This window comes from Anas acuta, chromosome 9 (genome assembly GCF_963932015.1).
Source record: "Anas acuta chromosome 9, bAnaAcu1.1, whole genome shotgun sequence".
In the NCBI taxonomy this organism is placed as follows: Eukaryota; Metazoa; Chordata; class Aves; order Anseriformes; family Anatidae; genus Anas; species Anas acuta.
Window position 1 is genome coordinate 22,855,358 of NC_088987.1, and position 21,455 is coordinate 22,876,812.

At 36.5% G+C, this 21,455-nt stretch overlaps 1 protein-coding gene across 2 annotated transcripts in view; it reads left to right on the forward strand.

Annotated features, from left to right (window-relative positions):
- Nucleotides 1-21,455, forward strand: part of COL4A3 (collagen type IV alpha 3 chain) — a 61,972-nt gene that overhangs the window by 17,558 nt on the left and 22,959 nt on the right. For both annotated transcript variants that reach the window (XR_011099228.1, XM_068691581.1), the window contains exons 4-26: nucleotides 403-447; nucleotides 965-1,009; nucleotides 1,305-1,367; nucleotides 2,076-2,129; nucleotides 2,986-3,012; nucleotides 3,584-3,661; nucleotides 4,561-4,623; nucleotides 5,092-5,127; nucleotides 5,217-5,258; nucleotides 6,554-6,631; nucleotides 7,492-7,554; nucleotides 7,831-7,887; nucleotides 9,809-9,853; nucleotides 11,303-11,356; nucleotides 11,757-11,798; nucleotides 13,125-13,212; nucleotides 14,810-14,845; nucleotides 15,239-15,403; nucleotides 16,530-16,622; nucleotides 17,734-17,829; nucleotides 18,197-18,267; nucleotides 19,372-19,560; nucleotides 20,519-20,687. Coding sequence is in view for 1 of the 2 variants with exons in the window: in XM_068691581.1 (XP_068547682.1) it covers nucleotides 403-447; nucleotides 965-1,009; nucleotides 1,305-1,367; nucleotides 2,076-2,129; nucleotides 2,986-3,012; nucleotides 3,584-3,661; nucleotides 4,561-4,623; nucleotides 5,092-5,127; nucleotides 5,217-5,258; nucleotides 6,554-6,631; nucleotides 7,492-7,554; nucleotides 7,831-7,887; nucleotides 9,809-9,853; nucleotides 11,303-11,356; nucleotides 11,757-11,798; nucleotides 13,125-13,212; nucleotides 14,810-14,845; nucleotides 15,239-15,403; nucleotides 16,530-16,622; nucleotides 17,734-17,829; nucleotides 18,197-18,267; nucleotides 19,372-19,560; nucleotides 20,519-20,687 (1,699 nt within the window). In the remaining variant the exon portion in view is untranslated. The remainder of the gene's footprint in view (nucleotides 1-402; nucleotides 448-964; nucleotides 1,010-1,304; nucleotides 1,368-2,075; nucleotides 2,130-2,985; nucleotides 3,013-3,583; nucleotides 3,662-4,560; nucleotides 4,624-5,091; nucleotides 5,128-5,216; nucleotides 5,259-6,553; nucleotides 6,632-7,491; nucleotides 7,555-7,830; nucleotides 7,888-9,808; nucleotides 9,854-11,302; nucleotides 11,357-11,756; nucleotides 11,799-13,124; nucleotides 13,213-14,809; nucleotides 14,846-15,238; nucleotides 15,404-16,529; nucleotides 16,623-17,733; nucleotides 17,830-18,196; nucleotides 18,268-19,371; nucleotides 19,561-20,518; nucleotides 20,688-21,455) is intronic.

Here is a 21,455-nt window from a genome sequence, read left to right on the forward strand (position 1 = left end):
ATTGCTACATGGACATCACTCATGCTTGAGAGCTGAAAAACTCTCCAGAATACTGATGAGAGGCTTCCAGCTATTTCCTCATGGAGAAACCCTTTCAGGTCTCACAGTTTGAACAGACCCATAGCAACTGCTTTCTTAACGTACCCTGAATGTTATTTTTTAGCCTCTGATGAGATTTATCCCCTGTAAACACTGAAAGGGAGGGCAAGATGTCAAGATTTATACAAGTTGGACTTAAAGCTTGTTTCTTTTAGTGTCTGTAATGGACAAATCTGGTATTTATTCATATAGTTTTGTGTGCATATGTTGGTACTGATATTTAAAAATATTGCATGTCCTGTTGATATATATGCGCGTTTTCTCAATTATATTGCAATGTGCTGTTGTCTATTTCTGGTCCAGGGTTCACCAGGACTTACGGGCTTAGTTGGACCCAAAGGTATACGGGTAAGTGTTTTTGTTTTAAAGAAGCTTTTATGTATTAAATACTCTGTTTAAAGCTAATAATAGTTCAATCAGTAGTTCGATAGTTCAATCAGCAATTTGTGAAAAATAAAACATTACAGATGATTTTAAAATATTTTTAAAATCATGACATGGAGTATGTACACACGCTGTCTATGTTTTAGAATTTTACCTTTTTTGCTACAGCTTCTGCACAAGTTTAATGCTGTATGTATTTAGTATTAGGATACGCGATGAAGAAGTCAGACTTGAATTCCACAAAGGGTTGATTTTGAATTTCTCTTGGCAGGGGAAACCTGCCTGTTTTAACAGTTCATAAGCTACCATTATACTTGATGCACAGTCAGAAGGATTAAGGAAGATAAAGTAATGAAACCATGATTTTTTGACAGAACTATACTTGCATTCATTATTCTTGTGAACGTGATAAAAAGGTAAACTGCATCACAAGCTCTTTCTTAATACTTGCAATACTCTTCCTCTGTTTTTAAATCATTAGGGAGCTCCAGGAATACCTGGATTTTCAGGTCCCCCAGGTCTTCCAGTAAGTAAAATTGAAACTGATTTATCTGATTTCTCTCTTAATATAGTCTTCAGTACACAATTACCCTCAACCCAGTGTACTCACTCTAGTGTCAACATCAGCATTGTCACTGTCTGTTAACCTAGAGATAACAATCATAGCATCAGCAATTCTTACTCATTGTAATGATTTCAGAACACATTGTAATCTGTCAAGTCTTATGGAAACTGCTCCAACATAAACTGTTTCAGTGTTGCTGTAGGGTAATATGAATGTGCAAAAACAAAGCTTGTGTCAATTTTGCACTTGCTTTTAGGGTGAACCAGGAGCTGCTGGCCCTCCTGGACGCTCGGGTGTTCCAGGATGCAACGGCACAAAGGTACAAACCAAGCTGAATATCACGGGGATTATGTTTGGCTGTGAGTGGGAATGACGAAAAAGCATTCATTTTTCCCCCAATAAACAACCATTTTGATTTGTTTTTGTTTGTGACTTTATTGACTAGGAAAAATTTGGCAGTCACCAGAGGAAGGATAAATGCTGCCTTTATGTGTAAGATTGATAATGAAATACATGTTGAACATGTATTCTGTTTGACTGAAAAAACTTTTTCTTCATTTAAAATCTGGAAGACCTAAGTTTTTCCTTACCAATCCCTCTGTTGAAATGGGTTACATCTGAGAGAATTAGTTAATTTAATTTTACCAGTACATAGCTTGCAGCTGACAATTCATAAATCCTGAAGGCAATTAATAGAAAAAGTTTAACATTATGTTACAGGTTTAATCATTTTTCTTTGCTCATAGCTTCAAACAATCTGAAAGAGGGAGTTAGAAGAATGCCTACTACAGAAAATTATACATTTCTAGTGAAACAGGAAACTGGTTTGACATAACTAATAGAGGCTGGTCTTTGTGATAGAAGTAAAGGTCCCTAAGGTCAAGCTGTGCCTCTTTTAGTAAATATAGTGGTAATGCAACTCATAATTTTAGTATGATAATATAAAAAACTTCTTTTGTAGTAGCATTTGCTAGACTCAGAATAATAATCAATAATATGCATTAACAGTTGCTCTTACTGTTTGCAGGGCGATCAAGGTTTTCCAGGTCCTCCAGGTAGAAGAGGTGCTCCAGGCATTCCAGTAAGTGTCTGTGAAATTGGTGACTGTATGAATTTCTACCACGTACAGCCACTCAGTGAAGGAGTGTAAAGTCTCAGATAAGCTGATATTGACAACAGGTGAAATATATAAATACTCCCATTTTATTAGCATGAAAACAGTAGAGTAAAGAGAAAAAAGTTAAAAGTGATGCTTAATCTGCTGAGTGTTAGGCCTCAACTTCTTAAGGTGTGAATGCACACACATTCATTGACTGGTGTTAGCTCTTCAGTGTCTCAGAGCATACTTGTCAACATTTAACTTCCATCTTTAAAGGTGTCCAATATGTATTAAACAGATTCCAGTTTCAGTTCATGTGTAAATATCATTGAGGACATGGCCCAGTTAAGTTAATGACAGAACCAGGAATTAAACCTGGAACTTCTGATTATGGCTGCATTGTTTTAACCCTAGGATTTGTTGTTTTTTTTTTTTCTCTGTAGGAATGTGATTTTAAAAGAAACTTATAAACAACAAATGGGGAAAGGAATGCTACCTGTCAGGTTCCTGTGGCTTCAGATCTGATAATTTCTAAACATGATCTTTATTGCACCAGCTCTCTTATTATTATTATTTTTTATTTTTTTTTAAGATCAGGCCTCAAAAATGTTCCACATTCATTTGTAGAATTGCAGCAGTGAGACTGGACTACTTTTTGACATTATGTTCTTTCTTCCTCAATTGAAGTCTGGCACAGCAAACATGTGCCTGGCTATACACCATGGTCATGAAAATAAGTCACTTCAAGAGCACTGAGCTTAGAAAGTATTTAGAAAGTGTCCTTTCATCATTGTTGCTTACTTTTCTCTTTTAATAATATGATTGTTCTTCTTCCTAGGGTGTCACTGGCATCAAAGGAGAGAAGGTCAGTTATTTACACCATATTATGTGAAGTATGTATTGGTAATATTATGTACTTATACTTGATGATGGAAAGGAATGCTTGATATCAGGGAAAACAGAAGATTTACTTTCCATAAGAAGCAACAACTGATTTTGATGCATGGTCTCTACGAGTTAACTCACCCCAAGTCAAAAAAGTGTATTTGTTTATTTCCTTTCCCTTAACTACCATTGTTGCATGTAAAGAATTAACTCTTTCAAACACACAAAGAATTAAGCCTCTCCTCAAACAGGTTATGAATTCATATGGAAATCTGCAAATGCACTAGAGAGTAGGTCAAAGGGGAAAAAAAGTGCAGAAAAATTGAAAAAGGTCAAGACTGTGTAAGAGAAGTACGTAGGTCTGAAATGAAGACTACTTCTAACACAGAAAACTGCCTAAAATGCCTGAAAATGGTGTATTCTGTTTAATAAAATCTTTTTTTTGAAGGTAGAGCTATCTGTAGTAGACAGTTGCCTTCATCATACCGTTTTGATACTGATTATATCCCTTTTATTTTATCTAATCCCTTCCATTTTATCTAATTGTCTAGGGGTCCCCTGCAGATGGATATAACCAAAGATACGATGCAAAAGGTGATCCTGGGTTGCCAGGAATGCCTGGGCTTCAGGTAATTCTGAATTAATTCATTTATATCTCATTAGAGATATAAATGCATATATATATGTGTGTGTGTGTACGTATACACATATATCCACACAATGCATAACTTTATGTATTATATATTATATATTCTTAGTATTCTTACAATTACTCATTTCTAAACCAGAAAAATATCTATAATATGACTAATGCAATATATTAAAAGTCTTTCTTCTGACTTTTCAGGACAAAGTACTCCAAGACAATAGTAATTACTTTGTCATCAGAACCAATAGTCAGTATAGTCAATAGTTAGTAAAGTGGGATGAGGAAGTCAGGTTGCAGATGAGCAAAAATATTTCAGAAATGGAGAAGAAATGGAGTACCGCAGGAAGTAAGATTGGTTCAACTTCTAGAGAAGCATTAACAAAAACCAATATGATCCATATTTTTTTTAAATGAGATTAATAGAAGGAGGCAGAACAGATGTTTATTTTGACTGTTAAAATAAATGGAAGACGTTGAATTAAGCTGATAGTCAACATTTTTCATTTTCCATTTATTTGAAAGTGAAGATTTAAAGGATAGAATTTATTGCATAGAATATTCTGAAGATTGTAGGCTCACTAGGGCTAGCAATAGGGCTAAATGGATAACTAAAATGTCGGTTGCATTAAAAAGGACTTACACCTTAGAGTAGTTTAGTTTTAGAACAGGTGCGTATTGTTGTGTTTCAAAACATATACCAAATGATGATGCAGCAGGGAAGAATTGTACTTCTGTATTATCCTGAGACATGAAAAGGAAATCAAGAGACAGGGCTGCTCCTCATTCAGTTCATTGAACTTAGCATAGTGGTTTACTCATCATCTTGTCAGGATATTTATTCCTGTTGTGGTTTGTTTCTTTCATTTTGTTAATACGCAGGGTGCACAGGGTGTTCAAGGATATCCTGGGGAAAATGGGCCACAGGGCCCTCCAGGAACTTCAGTGAGTATGAATTTATGTCCCACTTGTTACTTTAACCTTTTGATTTTCAAAGTAACCAAAAGAATTACCTGACTGTCCCAGACTTCCTTGATGTTTAGAAACATGGATATGTGAAATCCATACCTTTCTACACCCATCTGTTTTTTTCTTTTTCTTTTGATATTTATTATGCACGATCATGAAAACATGATTTACATGTTTTCAGAAGCTACATTTTCATTTTTAAATAATTAACCATAAATTCACATTAAATACTAATGTAAATAACTATAACAAAGTATATGTTTGCAACCAGACCATATAGACATTCTGCTATCACTTCCACTGACAATAACTTGCAGTTGTAATGGTGGAAGACAAAATTTTAAAAAGTAATATAACTCTGGTGAAAACTGGGTACCGAAACTCCTATATTGGTGCTGAAGATTGTAATTTTTACAGTATGGGTTTTATTATTTTTTTTTGTAGGGAATGCCAGGGAGACCAGGACCTCCTGGACCTAAGGTAGACTCAGATTGGTAATAAAAATGAAAGCTTGCTATTATCTCATTTTATGGATACAATTTAAAATAAAAATAACATTTTTTTTCCAGGGTCTTATGGGAATAAAAGTAATAGGAACCAAAGGAAGAAAGGTACATGTATAAAATGCTTAAAACATTGTTTGTTTCTGATATACTATGTTGAAACACTGGAGAAGTACTGTGAAATAAAAGTTTTCAATATATATATATGAAAATATTTTACTGGAAGATCGGAACATGGCAGTCTGAAGACAAACTGTGTTCACACAAGAGCTGAAGATAAAAACTTCCTAACAGAAGGGTAGAAACAGTTAATATTTACCAATACATAGCATTACATTCATTTATATATAATCTTCAGTGTACTCCTAAATAGTTATCCAAGCACGTAAACGGTGGTAAATATATAACATCATGACTTGCCATATAGACTCATGACTTACTGTGGCCAATATCTCTTTGGTGTCAGCCCTCATGATGCTAGCAAGCGTCCCAGATTTTGAGGAAAAACTGAATGGCTTATCTTTCATTGTTTTACTTTTTATCCTATATAATTTACATTCACAGAAATAACTATGAATAAATACATTATCTCTCAGGACCTCAAGGTGCTGTTGGAAGGCCAGTGTAGTCAGTCTGAGTGTCCTTATAGCACCCTTTTAGGAACTTGGAGCATCTCAGTTCAGCTAATTGACCTGCACAGATTCAGTTGTGGGCTGAAATATCACTGTCTGACAGTGGGATTGATTTTAATTGTTTACTACCAAAGACATGCTAGAAGTTTCCTGGCAAAATCTCTAGAAGCATAACTTAATATTCATTAGCATTAGCTGAAGTGAGCATGTAACATCTTGCTTTCTTACAAAAGAGTGATGCATTCTTTGCTGTCATGCTGCAAGTGCATGCAGAGACATTCCCTTGGCTTAAAATCACTTAAAATTATAGCTAATGTTTTGCCAAGCTCTGCAGGAAAGATCATATTTAGGACTTTCCCTGTTCTAAAAGATCCTTAGTGAAAAAGTGCACTGAGTACAGGAAAGCTAATTTTACCTGACAGCAACATGTGACAATCATCTACTTACAGTATACAGACTGCATTTCTGAGAATGTCACTGAAGGTGCTTCATATATTTTTGTTAACTGACTCTAATCAAATTGGGAGAAAACTGATAATTGTTTTAACTATCAGAGAAATTGTAATTAATTTAAAGATAAAATTGTATTAAAAACATTCTTTAAGCTAATTCTAGATACTTTAAAAGAAGTCAGTATATGCATTTTTAGATTTCTTACCTAGGAGAAGACTTGAAAATTTTTTTACAATGTCAAAAGCATAGCAGTAGTAATTTGAAATAAAGACAAAAACACACAGCTTATAATTGCTTCATTTTTATCTTTCTTTTAAGGGTGACACTGGATTAACTGGACCCCCTGGACCACCAGGAACCGTTATTGTGACATTAAGTGGTCCAGACAACATGACGGTAATAACATTGTCAAAGATGACATTTAGATAAGCCATCTTACTGTTTTTCATCCATCCATTTCTTTTCATCCATCCCAACTTTTTTCAGATTTATTTAGGTAGATGCAAATCTCTTCTTAGAGCGTGTGTATTCGGCTCAGCTGAGGCCCTGTATATTCACACACTCATCTGAACAATTCCAGTGGAATGTCAAATGCTCATTAGTAACCCATCTGCTGGGGATCTCTGAGTACATGAAAAGTAAATCACTTATAGCTTCACCAAATCAACACACGTTTTTTGATAGGCCATCAAAGCAACAACTGTGATGACCTCTGGGCCTCGTCACTGAAAATATCAGGATTCTGAGCTACTGAGTTTCACCAAAGCTTACAAGTTGTTCATATACATTTCAAAGTTTGTTTTCTCATGTTTTTACTGGAATGTGAGTAACCATAGAAAGTGTTGGAAAAACAATGAGTATTTGAGGAAGGAAATACTCTGAATCAACTTTCATTGTAAATAATGTTTTGTGCATTAATAGATTTGCATTTTATCCTTTTTTAGTACTTAGACAGCAGTTCTTGATAAGTGGTTTTATATGTTCACATGTTAACTGAAACAACTCTTCAACCTGGTTTTGAATGTTTTCCTTATTTAAGCTACATCTAATCCACTGATTTTTGTCATCAAAATTATATCAGGGAGGTACTTTGCTGATGCAAGGTTTCTGTTTCTTTTAGTCATTTAAGTAGAACTATCTATGCTTAAGTAAGCTTGTTAGTAAGGTTTGGCTTTCCTATTTGTAACACATAAATGTTTTCATAAGCACAGAAACATCCCAGAGACCATGCTAGATTTTGACTTTCTGTGTAATAGGACTTGAAAGGAGAGAAAGGGGAAAAAGGATCAAGAGGACTTCCAGGACCAATGGGGTTTACAGTAAGTGACCAGAATAAATCCCTTAAACCCAGATATTCAGGCAGCATCACCTACTAAATGCTACTCTTTAGAGTCCCATATTTATGCTATTTATTCTGACATTTAAATATAAATACCTATTGATGACATTATATTTGTACTTTTTTTAAATTTTTGTACTTTTTAAATTTTTGTAAATTTGTACTTTTTTTAAAGATTAAAAAATGATAAATATGTATTTAATTTGGAAAATGTGACCACAATTATCAAAATATTCTGATTGTGTTTTTGTTACAGGGGCCAGTTGGTGATTCTCAAAGTGAAAAGGGTGACCGAGGAGAACCCGGAGCACAGGTATGTGGAAAAAGCACTTATATATAAATTAGAGAATTAAATAGAAAGGTACCACTTGTTATTGAAATGACTTTCAAAGTTTCACATAAAAACTTCCCAACAAAAGGTTCCTGTTCATGGTAACTAAACATGTATGAATTTCTAACAGTGTACCAATTTATAATCAAAAAATTATAGCTCTATATAAAATTTATAACCCTAAAATACTCAAATAATAATGTTTTGTGGCAAATAATAATGTTTTGTGAACAAAACATTTTAATCCCTCAATTTCAAACAATTTTTCAAAACAATATTAAGAAATATCTCTTACTGTCTTACTTATCTTAATGTCTAACATAAACACATTTTTAAACTTTTCCGGGCTTAATGTGGCTATAATAAATTTTTTCATGCAAGAAAGGGTAACAATGGAGGACTTGTACTATCTATAGATTGCTCTTTCTTCACTTGTGTGGTGCTTTAACAACAATGATGCTGTAGACCAGCCCAATGTTTATTTTTATTATTCTTATGCATTATGAAAAATTGAAGTAGTAACTCAGACAAAAATTTAAAGTACCAAAAGTTCTTGCTATCCAGGATGTATTGTCATTTTTCTATCTTCTGTATTCTGTATTATGTTAACAGTATGCAAAACTTTACTAGAACTCGTCTTAACTGTCCTTTCACATCCTCTTTTCTGGAGAAAGTAGTAGAACACTCTTGCTTTTCTAACAAACTGTGTTAAGACATTGACTGACCAGCCATTCTAAAAAAAAAATTATTACTACAATATACCAAATAAGTGTGAATTTCATGTTCTAGAAAAAAGGATCATTTTGTGCAAATTAGTTTGAGTCACTAGTGAGATCACTGCTACTTCCAGCTCCCCCTCTTCTCTTAAAGAGTATCACCTTTGGTTAAGTTCTGCCATCTCTTCAGTATTACTGGTTTTTCTGTTGCTTACATCGTAATTCATGGTCTGATCTTTTTTTTTTTTTTTCTTTTTTTTTTTAATTATTTTAATTTTCTTGGACTTATTCTGTGCAAAATAAACCTCTGAAATGTACTTTCTTTCCTGTTGTTCTGAACTCATAATCTTTCACCCCCCTTTAACTTGTCACTACCTTCCTGCTATTTTAACAAACCAACTTTTCCTGATTTCTGCCTTCAGGGTGTTAAGTTAAGGTATCCATAATTATTTTGTCATTTACTTCTGTTTTGCTCTCCGTTTTTCCCCCTCCTCTGCCTTCCCTTGTAATTTCTTTTAACAAACAACATTTTCGTTTTTTGTTTGTTTTTTTTTTTAAGTTGTTTAACTTCATGCATAGTTGCCACACTAGAAGCCAGGATGCCAGCAGAAAGCTGCCACAATGTACTGTACACTGTGGAAAACAACAGATATGTCTGGCACACTGCCTTCTCCTGTTCTCACTTTTCCATTTGCTGCCCTACTTCCTTTACCTTTGAAGTGCAGTCCCTATTCTTCTTCATTAAATAGTTTCTGTTCAAGCCATCTCTTAAGCCCAAATCCTGTAAGTCTTTCATATCTTTTTCCCTTTGGTATCTTTCCATGCTCATCACTAGAAGGGCTATTAGCCACTGTATTGTTTGGTCATAGCTTGTCTTGCTCCTGCAGGGACGTCATTTTGCACCAAGCTTTGTGTACTGCCCTGGCACTTTGTGCTGCTGAAGTGTCTGCCTTAGTTAATTCTCCATGGGAGAATGAATGTCCAGGGAATATCTTCCTCTGTTTTTCTAAACATTAATTCTGATTAGAAATAATGAGCATTTAGTAAATACCCTAAAAGCTTTTCAAAATTAGTAAGAACCTAAAGTACAGTTACAAGCACAACATTTAGTTGTTATGCTCTTAGAATGCGATGAAACCTCTTTAGTTCTTTTTGATTTTTTTTTTTATTATTATTTTCCTCTGTAGGGTAAACCTGGAAAAGAAGGTGCCCCAGGTCCACCTGGCTTACCGGTAATGAAGGAAGCCTTCAAAAGGTCTTTTAAGTAACAGTCATCTTTATTTGGTGGTCATATCTTTCTGTCACAGCTTTTTTGCATTGTGGAATGTGTCTGGGGATGTTGATTTGCATACATGGTGAAACGTTGCTTTTCATTAAACTGGCCTAGGGACATACCATGTACCCATAGATGTGTGCAGGAGAGAGAGGTTTGCTACATAGATCTTGTTCCTTCTGTGTAAAACAAAAAGACCTGTTGTTTGCTTCTGACTATCAAGTGAGTTTGAGATGGAGGTCAAATGAACACTTAGTTATGCAAAATTACTGATTTTCATTCTGGTTAGTCACGTTGAAATATTTGCAAAAGAGTTATATCTTCACTTCAGAAATCAAGAAGCAAAATGAATAATTTTAATCACTAAAATCAAAGACATCCTTTAAAAGGAGAAGCTATAGTCAGTGTCACAACCATCTTGGCCTGAAATGAGATGACTGATGGATATTAAAATCATCATTTTGGAGGAAGTACCAAAATATAGTTCATAAAATATATCATTTCATACCCAAAATGATCTTAGTTGTATACTGGTTCAAAAGCTCAAGTTGTTGAATTGTCCTTGGAGTGCTTATTTAGTTGGTTAAATACCAGTTCTTCTCTATTTAATTCACTTCCACTTTAATGATATCACTAGGGTCACAGTGACCTTACAAAAATCTTAGCAGAATTCTTATTGTTGGTATAACCCATTTCATAAATATCTAACTAAAACGCCATCCTCATTGTGTCAAAACAACCTTAGCACCCAATCTAAACACATTCCAGTCTGACAAAAAAAAAAAAACTTGGAATGACAGTTTGCAAGACTCTACTGCCTTATTACTCAGCTAACAGAAAAAAAGCCTTCTGTCATGATAAAGACGTGTCATTGTTCTGTTCCTATTTCTACCTTTTACCAACTAGGGGTGCATTCAGCTCCATAAAGCTCTGCAAAATCCTTTTTGACACATACGTCCACTTGCAGATAGTGCAGACCGCTGCTAAGGCTACTTTCTCTCCTGGTCTTGCTGACACCCTTCAGTAGACACTAGCTGGACAAGGTCTGCAAGATGGAGTTGATGAATATGAGAATATCACATTGTGTTCAGTTTCTCCCCTTTCAGGAACAGCAGTTTACAGAGGGAGGACAAACCAGAGCCTCTTACACTTGTGTTATCTGGAGTGGCTTCATCTTGGGATTGGTAGAATGTGCCATTGTAAAGGCAGGTTTGGATATGAGACCTGTGGTATTGCCTGCAGACATGGAACTTTGCCCTGTACTGAGTCTTACCCTGGAATTTCTTCCTCTGAGCAAGTCATATTTGTGTTGCCATTGCCCTGAAAGATTAAAGCTTTCAATATTAAATTTGACTGATGACAGTGCTAAAAGATTTTTTCTCATAAAATTGTATAATGTCATCTGCAGGGACAAAAGGGTGAACAGGGCAAACCAGGAATGGCTGGCAGACAAGGAGCCAAGGTATTGTCTAATGCTTTTGTTGTTTGTGAGGATAAGGATAAGGTATGTTTGGGGGTTATTTTATATTCTTTTTTATCACTGTCACTACGATGTTTTTACATAGACAATATGCAGATGAGATGACAAGTAATGATATTGTGGAATGGGGAATTGGTCAGCTGAAATAGATGATGTGCATGAACTGGTGTCCATCTTTGCCTGCTGGTGTACTCCTGTAGTTTTTGGAGCATGTGGCTGAGCAGTCGTGGCAGGAACAGAGGACAGGGTGCTGAAGGACTGCTCAGGAGTAGAAGTCCTTTAATGTTATAAGCTATGTACTGAGATGGCAGTGGGTATCAAATGTCATGTCATGTATTCATTTTAATAAATAAATGTAACCAATTTCTGTGCTCTAATGAAGGGGATAAAAGGCAACACTGGTCCGCCTGGAGCTTGTGGTCGAGTAAGTGTAAATTATATTCACCAAGTCATTTGTGTAAACCATTAAAATAAGTCAAACTGACTGTATGTAGCAATAATAAATGTCATTCTCAAAGTACTGTTATTGCTGGGCATCTCGAAGGCATAGCATCTCCCTTCATGTAGAACTGGTTGGGAGATCAACACCTGGTTAGATTTCACTCATTTCCAGCAGTTTTGGCAGGAGACTGGACTGTCACAGAACAGTTACAAACATTGCTGGAGCTGATTTTTTTAAAACCAAACTAATCAGTTCCAAAACAGGTGTTTTTAATTTGAAAATCCCAAGGTTCTTTATTAAAAAACAAAATCAAAAAACATCAGACTAACAGATACTATGAGTACAATTTCTTTGTCTCGTTATGCTGTCTCTCCAGTGTCCTTCTTAAAGGCCCTGTGTGCATCTAATGGAAACTTTCTGCTCAAGTTGTCCAAAAAGAAATAACTTTAAATAAGCTGAATGGATTGTGATATTGACAGAGTACTAAAAAACACTGCTTTTCAAAAAATCAATAGAAGAAGAATAGAAATCGTATATTTGAAACAGTTTTTTATGCCTTTTAAAATTGGTGTTTTAGTAGTCCATTTAAATTTTAGTGTCATGTTTATGTGTCAAGGCACAACTCTTACCATAATCTTATTTTCAGATAAAAGTGCCCATTCAGAATAATCCAGAAAAGAGCAAAAATTTGTAGTTAGAAAAAAGTAGAGCTATAGCTAATAGCATTTTGATTCTGCCTGTCATTTATATAAATTTCAAAATGTCATCATATTAAACTATAATAAATTGAGAATATTAATTTAATAGGAATTAATTTTGTGTGCATTTGTGATTTAACTAGTTGATTTGTGTCTGTTTTCATGTATGATTACTTAAAAGAGTAGTTTCTGTATAGCTGAATCTGATTTGAAGCAGTAGAATAGACTTTATAATTCCTAGAGGTTTCTGTCAAGAATATTTTCTATCTTATGCTACTGTAATATTCCTGATTGGGTCTCTAAATCCCAATCTGCCTGTATAATTGCATCCACAGGCAGAAGAATTCTTTGGGAATTAAGGAACTGGGCTGAAAATCCCAGCCCCCTCTATTTGTACAGGTCTTTTGGCATTATCTGTGTGTAACAATTGTGATTTAATTTCTGACTACTTGTGAGTAATTAGCATGTGATTAGGAAGGTCTCATGGTGTCACAGCATTGGAAAGATGAATAAGGCCATAACATTGTACTAACCAAATGGTCAGTATGAGGCACGGTGCTTTTTTCTTTATTCTTACTATTCATTCTTTTCTTACAATCTTTCTATTAAGACAGAGTATTATGATAATGTAGTTGGTGATAAGGGAGATGAAGGACCTCCTGGACCTCCAGGACCAAAAGGTCAACGTGGTGTGCCTGGTGAGTAGCATATCACGACTACAATCTTTTAGCATGATATTGTGGTGTAACCCCACAAGGAGCTAAGCACCCCTGAAGCTGAGTGAACAGCCGTTCACTCACTCCCTTGCCAAGTAGGATGGGGGAGAAAATGAAATTAAAAATAAAAAATAAAAAGATAAAATTTGTGGATTGAGATAAAGACAGTTTAATAGGACAGAAAGGAAGGGAAAAGAGTAATGATAATAATAACGATATATACAAAAAAAGTGGTGCCCAATGCAATTGCTCACCAAGCGCCAACCAATGCCCAGCCAGTCCCTGAGCAGTGGCCCCTCTCCCAGCCAACCACCCCAGTTCTTATTGCTGCTATGGAATATCCCTTTTGGGTCAGCTCTCCCTGTTGTGTCCCCTCCCAGCTTCTTGTGCACTCCCAGCCTGCTCACTGGCAGGGTGATGTGAGAAGCTGAAAAGGCCTTGGCTCTGTGTAAGTACTGCTCTACAACAACTAAAACATTGGTGTGTTGTCAGTATTAAGTTTCTCCTAAATCCAAAGCACAGCACGTACCAGCCTCTATGAAGAAAATTATCTCAGAAGCCAGGATATGGGGGCTGTTTTTTTCAAAGGGGTTGTTCCAAGCTAGGTTTCTGAGCACACAGCAACCTGCTTCTGCCTTTCCGAGAGTATTTCCAAATTACTCCCATCAAATTTATCCTGAGATATGTAGTAAGATTTGTGTAAAAATAATGAAGCTGGCATACTTCTTTGTGCACATAATTTAGTTGAGCATCTAAGCTCACTCACATCCGATATAATGACTTTAGTGGATTACTGCATCAGTGTTACTTAATGTATGCCATAGACAAAACGACAGAGCTTTAAGTTTCCTGATAAAGGTCATACTATTTTTTGTAGCCTTCAGAGTTTCTTATGCCATTTTTATTGCCTATCATCCCCAAATAATATTTTTGTTGTTGTTTTTTGTTTAGTTTGGCCATGCTGTAAAATTAAAATGTCTTGATTTATTATTTAAGCTGTGTCACAATGTAGTAATAATTTGTGGGCTGAACTCTAAGGCAGCATGTTGTGAGCTATACCTCATACTCGCCAGCAAATGCTTGCCTACTGTATTCTGGTGTTCTGTTTTTATGAATATTCATGTGTGCAAGTGATCACGTTGCATCCAGTGAATATCTTTCGTTTTAATAAATCTACTTACATGCTTCCAAGGGATGACAAGAGGAGAGTTGAGCCTTGAAAAGATAATGCATTTTTAAGAAGTGGTATCTCTATTACAGCAAGTAATAGTGGCAAAAAAAGAAGGAAGTTTGCAGGCCTGTAAGCCCCTCTCAAGTAACTGGTGCATCCCCACCTGAGGATAAATGTGGTGGGTCCTATTCCTACCTCTTGTAAACACCCATATCTTGCCAGATTTCAGTGAGAATTGCCAGTGTGCAACAGTTGCATAAATGCTATATGACTACTGAGGAAAAAACAAATTCTTAAAAGATAAAATAAGCATAGAATGCAAAAGTGCAAAGATTGCAGTCAATGTTACTGAGTAGTGACTTTGCTGAGAATGGTTTAACTCAAGTTCTAAACATGTTGCTTTTGCAGGGCCACAGGGTCCTCCTGGAGGTGCTGGTAGACCAGGTATGTGTAATGCTCCAGTAGCACAAAAATTGTTCTTCCTGCCAGTTATAGCAAATCACTGTTCTGAAATCTTAATTTTGGATGTCTGTGAACACCAACTTTATTTAATCACTATGTGTACATGTGTACATAGTGATTAAATAAAAATAAAAAATGTCAGCCACAAGTTTTGATGAGCCAAGCATTTCAAGAGAGATTAAAGAACATTTTAAAATATCTTTACATTCTCATTGTGATTATTTAATATATCACAATGTAAAACAGATTCACGGTATGAACTTTGAAACCCTGGGTTTGTCTCTCACTCATTCTGGTGAGTACTTGCTTACTTTGCTTTGAAGTTCCATTTTTTTTTCTTTAACGTCATTTTTGTATTTTTTCCTCTTTGGTTAGGTGTGTCAAGACCTGGTCTGAGAGGTCCCCCGGGATTTCCTGGCCCAAAAGGAAAAAAAGGAGAAAAAGGACAAACAGGCTTGTGCATTGTAGGCCCTCCAGGACTGCCTGGGATTACTGGCAGACCTGGTTCTGTTGGATTACCAGGTCCTCCAGGAGAACCAGGTGACATTTCATTATTGTATATATAATGCACAGCAACAACTCCAGCTTATCTCAATTGCTGATGTATGAGATTATATACATATATGATTTATGGAGTATATCCTGAGTAAAGTGGTTAAATAGATTTTTTTTTTTTTGAAATTTCACTTTAGAATATTCACAAAAAATATGTGTAGCAATTCTCTGTGCTCCATTTCTAATGATATTCTGTGGGGAAGGTACAATGACTTTCCAATATAAAGATTTCTCGCTTTTTTTTTTTAACTGTGACTAAAAATATACTACTTAGAAATACTACTTAAAAACAGGAAGGACTAATGAGAAAAAAAAAATCTGTTCTTAAGATTAACTGTTCCAAAAATTGCAGTTCATCTGTAAAACTAAATTCAGAAAGGGCTAATCTAAAAGTTAGAGAAATCACTTGCATGCCTTCCTAGGTCTTAGTGGGCCTTAGAGCAGACTTGAAGTACTGGCAGCATGAAAACAAAGCAGTAGCAGCTTTGAACCAGCTGAGTAGTTCCAGTTCATACAGCTTTTAGAAAGTGTATTAACCAGGAGTACCTCTTAAACTAGGAGTACAAATAGCATCGTATTTCCTTTACATGTGGTATGGCCAAAACAAGTTGTTTTCAGAAATAATACAGATGTAATGCCTATCTTTCCTCTCTTAAAATAAAAAATCTGTCCTCCAAATGATTGCCTTAGGAAGAGCTCAATATATCATCTTTTTTTTTTCCAGAGTAATAGTAAATACAGCAGAATAATTCTGATAAAGATACTTGAGCAGGATTAATAATTTACAAATAAAAGTTTTCCATCCAAAGCTGGAAAAGAAAGAATTATGTTTCTGTTAGAATGTAAATACTTCCCAAAGGAGGAAATGTGCTTTTTAAAGGCAGCCCCCCAGCTAGATGGATAAATCTAGCAGTCTGCTGAGATTTACTTTAGAATCACCATATTTTTCCTCAAGTAATTCCAGTTAAAGGAGTTGTGGATTTGTCCAGGTAGTTCTCTTTTAAATGAATACTGTCTCCAGATCATCCTTGCACCTTTTTTCTGCCTTAGCAAATAGAGAATGTCTGAATAATCTGTAAATGTAATGGTGCCATGCTCATTTCATTCACAGGTAGAGTAATATTTAGAACAGGCCCACCAGGACGTCCTGGAGAGCCAGGGTATGCAGGACCTCCAGGACCTCCAGGAGATGTTGGCATGAAAGGTCAGTTACTGTGTTTATAGACTGTTTGAAGGACTGACATAGTCTTCACTCAACAGGGGATAACAAAACTGTCAGGGAATCTTACGGTTTTGGAGTAAGCCCTTCCATATTCAAGAGAGCGTGTATAAATTATGAGAAATTAAAAGAGAGTGGAAAAAGTTCATGTTCATTCTTGGTACAGGGTTCTGTACATTTTGCTTTCATGTACCACATTTTTTGCGTGGGAGTGTTTTCTCTGAATGAGCTCAGGAACATATCATTATTGACAGTTACTGGCCTTTTCAACTGACAACTAAGATGCAGAGCTGAAAAATCATTTTTTCCATTTCTACTTCCTTTCTGAAAGCTACCGCTTAGAAGTTGATGGTACAATCCATTTATCTTCATAGATCCTCATGAAATTTTGAAATTAATTGACCTCTCAAGCTATTTGATGACTTCAGAGATTTTTAAAAAATTCATTAGGGATAGCAAGATGTCCTCCCTGTAAACAGTGACTGAGAACAGTGCCTGTGCCAGTGCCAAGCACCAGTTGTAAAGCACTGCAGCCAGGGTGTAGTTCTTCTCTGGACAGTACTTATTACAGGTTGGTGGGGTTTTTGTATTTCTGTGTTGTTATGTCAGCACTAATGGTTGTTCTTTGAAAGAAGGTTCATTCTGTGAATATAACCACAGGAGCTGCTAATTTTTGTTGGTTAAATGCCACCTGCTAGTCTTTGATGTCACTCAGGCTGCTTTGAAGCCATGTTAGTTCAAAGCCTGTGTGCCTTTCTTCTTTTGAGAGAATTTGGCCTATTGATAGAGTGTTTGTATCCAAATAGCTTACTGAAACCAGACTTGGAAAAAAAAAAAAAAAAAAAGGAGAGAGAGAGATTTAAATTGTGTGTCCCTATGTTTGCAATTAAATGTAATCAGTTCTGATTCACTGTCTGACCACAAGTGATATTGTACTGTGTTGGAGGTGATCTTCCATCAAAATTAAGGTCACATGCCTACTGCTCTTTGACCAAGAGGTGTTGACCACCCTCTATAGAAAAAAAAAAAAATAACACGTTAGTTCAGCTTGGGACTTATTTTGTGTGGAACAACTAATGAATTGTATTCCTTCTAGGTGATGAAGCTTGCGTGTGTACTGATTGTAGCTATGTTCCGGGAACACCTGGTCTTCCTGGTTCGCCTGGGCCACACGGCCAGGATGGCATCCCAGGTAAATTATCTCAGTATTTCTAACAGGATGGTAGGAAATGCCACTGCTTTTGCTTTTAGCATGAGAATCGGGACAGGTATGAGCATGTCTGCATCGTGCAATATTCCAGATCCCAGAAGTAGCCCTGAGGTTGTGATGAGTGTGATAGCATAATGCAGCTCCATCTGCTGATGTGAGCACAAGCCGTAAAAGAGTTGAAGACTAAATGGTAATGGGCTTAGGTGCAGCCTGAAGCCAGGTCAGTCTATGCTCATGCAGTGAGTGTGAATGGGAGTAACATACAGTGCTGTGTGTGATTATCAGAGCTTGTCAAAATCTGTTTCCTTATTTTCTATTTTATTTACAAAATATGTTTGTTCTTTTGCAGGTAGGGAAGGAATACAAGGTCCCAAAGGAGCTCCAGGTTCTCCAGGAGCACCAGGGTTTCCAGGAGCTCAAGTAAGACTTGCATTTTCCAAATTATTTTTCAGATCCCACAAGAATTTCATGGAAATGTCATGGCCAACATTAAATGAAGTGTCATATTAGGTGATATCAACAGTTTTCTGTTGCAGCCTCACCTTGAGTATTGTGTACAGTTTTGGGCTCCACAATGTAGAAAGGATATTAAGAAACTTGAAAGCTTCCAGAGGAAGACAACAAAGTTGGTATTAAAAAGGCTGGAGGGCATTTCTTATGAGGAGAGACGGAGGACACTTGGTTTGTCTAGTTTGGATGAAAGAAGGCTAAGAAGCACACTCATTGCTCTCTACAACTTCTTGAGTAGGGGAAATGGAGAGAGAGGTGCTGATCTCTTCACCCCGGTAACTAGTGATAGGATGCGAGGGAACAAGGGAACAGCACAGAGCTGTGCCAGGGAAGGGGTTCTGCCTGAATGTTAGGAAGAAGCTCTTTACTGTGAGGGTGATCAAATGCTGGGACAGTCTTCCCAGTGAGGTGGTTGATTCCCCATGTCTGTAAGTGTTCAAGAGGCATTTGGGAAACTTGCTGGAGTGGGAAGGCAAGCACCTTCCACAGACATACTACTTGGTAGTTCTAATTTGTGCCTGTAGTAGTAATAATTCTTGGGAGATTACAGAAAACACTGCCCAAAACAAAACTGTTTTGAGAGCTACCACAAGAATATATTGTGGTGGCTGTCATATAGATACATAATTGAAAGAGCCTGCTAGCAAGTTTTTCCAGAAAACTCCCAAGAATTTGTGAGCCCAAGATCCCACTAGAGCCCAGTGTGCTTGAGTGCTTTCAGTTCCACATTGTGCCCTGAGAGGTTAAGAAAAAAGCATAGAAGTTAGCTACAGACGGACAGCTGTGGTGGCTCTGGTATCCCTAGGGAGATCTTTCCTTGTAGAGAACAATGTCCTCTCTAATCAGATTTTAAGGTGTTTTTTTTTTCTTGTCCTTCTGCTTATGCCAGTAGTTGGAGTGGGCAGTTACAGAGAATAAGATACAAATAAGGAGAACCGTTCTTAGGTATTTAATTTAAAAAAGAAAACGTGAAAATGGTTGACATGTTTAGCACTGAAATTTTCTTTGTTCCAGGGACCTCCAGGTTTTAAAGGAGATCAAGGACATAAAGGATCAAAAGGTGAGCCAGGATACGTGTATCCAGAAGGGCCAAAAGGTGAGCAAGGAGATCCAGGGTCCAGGGGAGACAAAGGAAGAAAAGGTTCAAGTGGATTTCCAGGAAGATCTGGACCAAAGGGCTACAAGGGTTCTAAAGGTGAAGAGGTAGGTATGCACTGTTTGCAATTAACATAGAATTCATGAAAAGCTAAGTCAGTGGTTGTATCTCGTATGACACTCTGTTCTACCTAGTCCAGTATTTTAACTGAGAATCATCTGCCTGACTTAGAGCTGCTATGCTCAACTATAGCAAACAGTACACGTAAGTGGAAACAAAAGAATTAGAATAAATATTCTTATGTAATACCAGGGAGAAATGAGGCTAGTGTGGATGCATGCTGCTGCAAAGCCTCAGCAGTTTATTAGTTTATTGTGCTGTTAGTTTGGACATTTGTATTGGAGTGTTATCTTTGAGTGCTCTGAATAATAAGACACGGACCAAAACCAAACAAATAAAAATAGTTTTTCTGTCTAGTCATAATGCTTGAAGTGAAATAATAGTACAAATAATACCAGTTTGGTCTTCAGGAATTAATCTCCAGTCAGGGCTGAGAGAAATCACAAAAGCTGCGAGAACTACTTTAAGACTAGCTTTCTTAGGGCAGAGCTCTTGGATCAGCAGAAACAAAAAACTAGCAATTGTTGTTGCACTGTGTTGGCTGAGAAACTGTAAAAGTGATTCAGATATTGCTATTTTTAAACCTGACCCCCTAGTACTTAAGGCAAATTAGTGCCGAAATAGGTTTTTTCCCTAATGTGTTTTGAAAAATAAAAAAGTCCTACAACATAATGCCATGGTAATTGAAAATCAAGCTGGTTTTGTACTTTTTCAATTTTAATAGAAAGAACGGATGAATGCCCTACAGTTTACAATCATTGATATTAAAATTCTTATTTGTTTCATCACAAGTAAATTGGTTGAAAAAATCCTGTTCAATCAGCAGAACTACTCTGCTGCTAAAATAGTATGAGATCAGTCATACAGAGAATCAGGCATTTTGTTGTGAAAGCTGGCACGGAGAGCAAGTAATGCTTGGTGTACAGACATATATATCGTTAATAGGGATTGCCTGGTACAAAAGGAGATAGAGGACTACCTGGACTGCCTGGTAATCCTGGTCTCCCTGGAGAGATGGGGCTTCCTGGACCACCAGGATATGGACCACAAGGAATAAGAGGTTTCAAAGGATCTAAAGGAGTACCTGGTCCTCCTGGATTGCCTGGAGAAGCTGGTTTGTAACTTACTATTTTACTTTTCTTTACCCATGTTAAAGTTTTAAACTACAGAGAGAGATTGAAGACAAAGACATAAATTATGAAATGTAGGAAGTTTTTTCTTGGGATGAGATTTCCAAAGCGTTGTTCCATCTTTGGTTTCACTAGAGATAATAGCAAAAGTCTTAGGGTCATAAGATCATTGAGATTGGAAGGAACCTTATGAGGTTTTCAGTCCAAACTCCTGCTCAGAGCAGGGTTAGCTATGAGATTAGAGAATGCTTACTTCAAGTCTTGACTGAATAATACTTGAAAACCTTCAAGGACAAAGACTGCACAGAATTTCTGGGCAACCTGTTTCAGTGCTTGACTGTCCTCATCATGAAAAAAAATTCTTTGACTATAGATCCATTTCTCATCATTAGTGTGAGCTAAGTCATCAGAAGAAAATATGAAGGACTTAATCACTTTGGCGTGCCAGAAACATACCAGTGTATTTATTTATAGACAAGTATAATCAGGAAGAACTTGAAGCTGGGCAGGAGAGATACAGTCAAGTCACTCCTTAAGAGAATTTTTGAATTTTAAATCCAGTGGATTCTGGGGATTAGTGCTTATAACTGCAGTGATATGTTGGGCACAATATACCCATGCTTTTGCTATTGACTGATATAAGATGTGAGTCTTATTTGGATAATAATCCAAAGGGATGAAACATTCAGAGTGTGTCAATCTGAGTCTTTGTCACTCTGTCTGGGGTTGTCACATTGTATGAGGAAATGCAC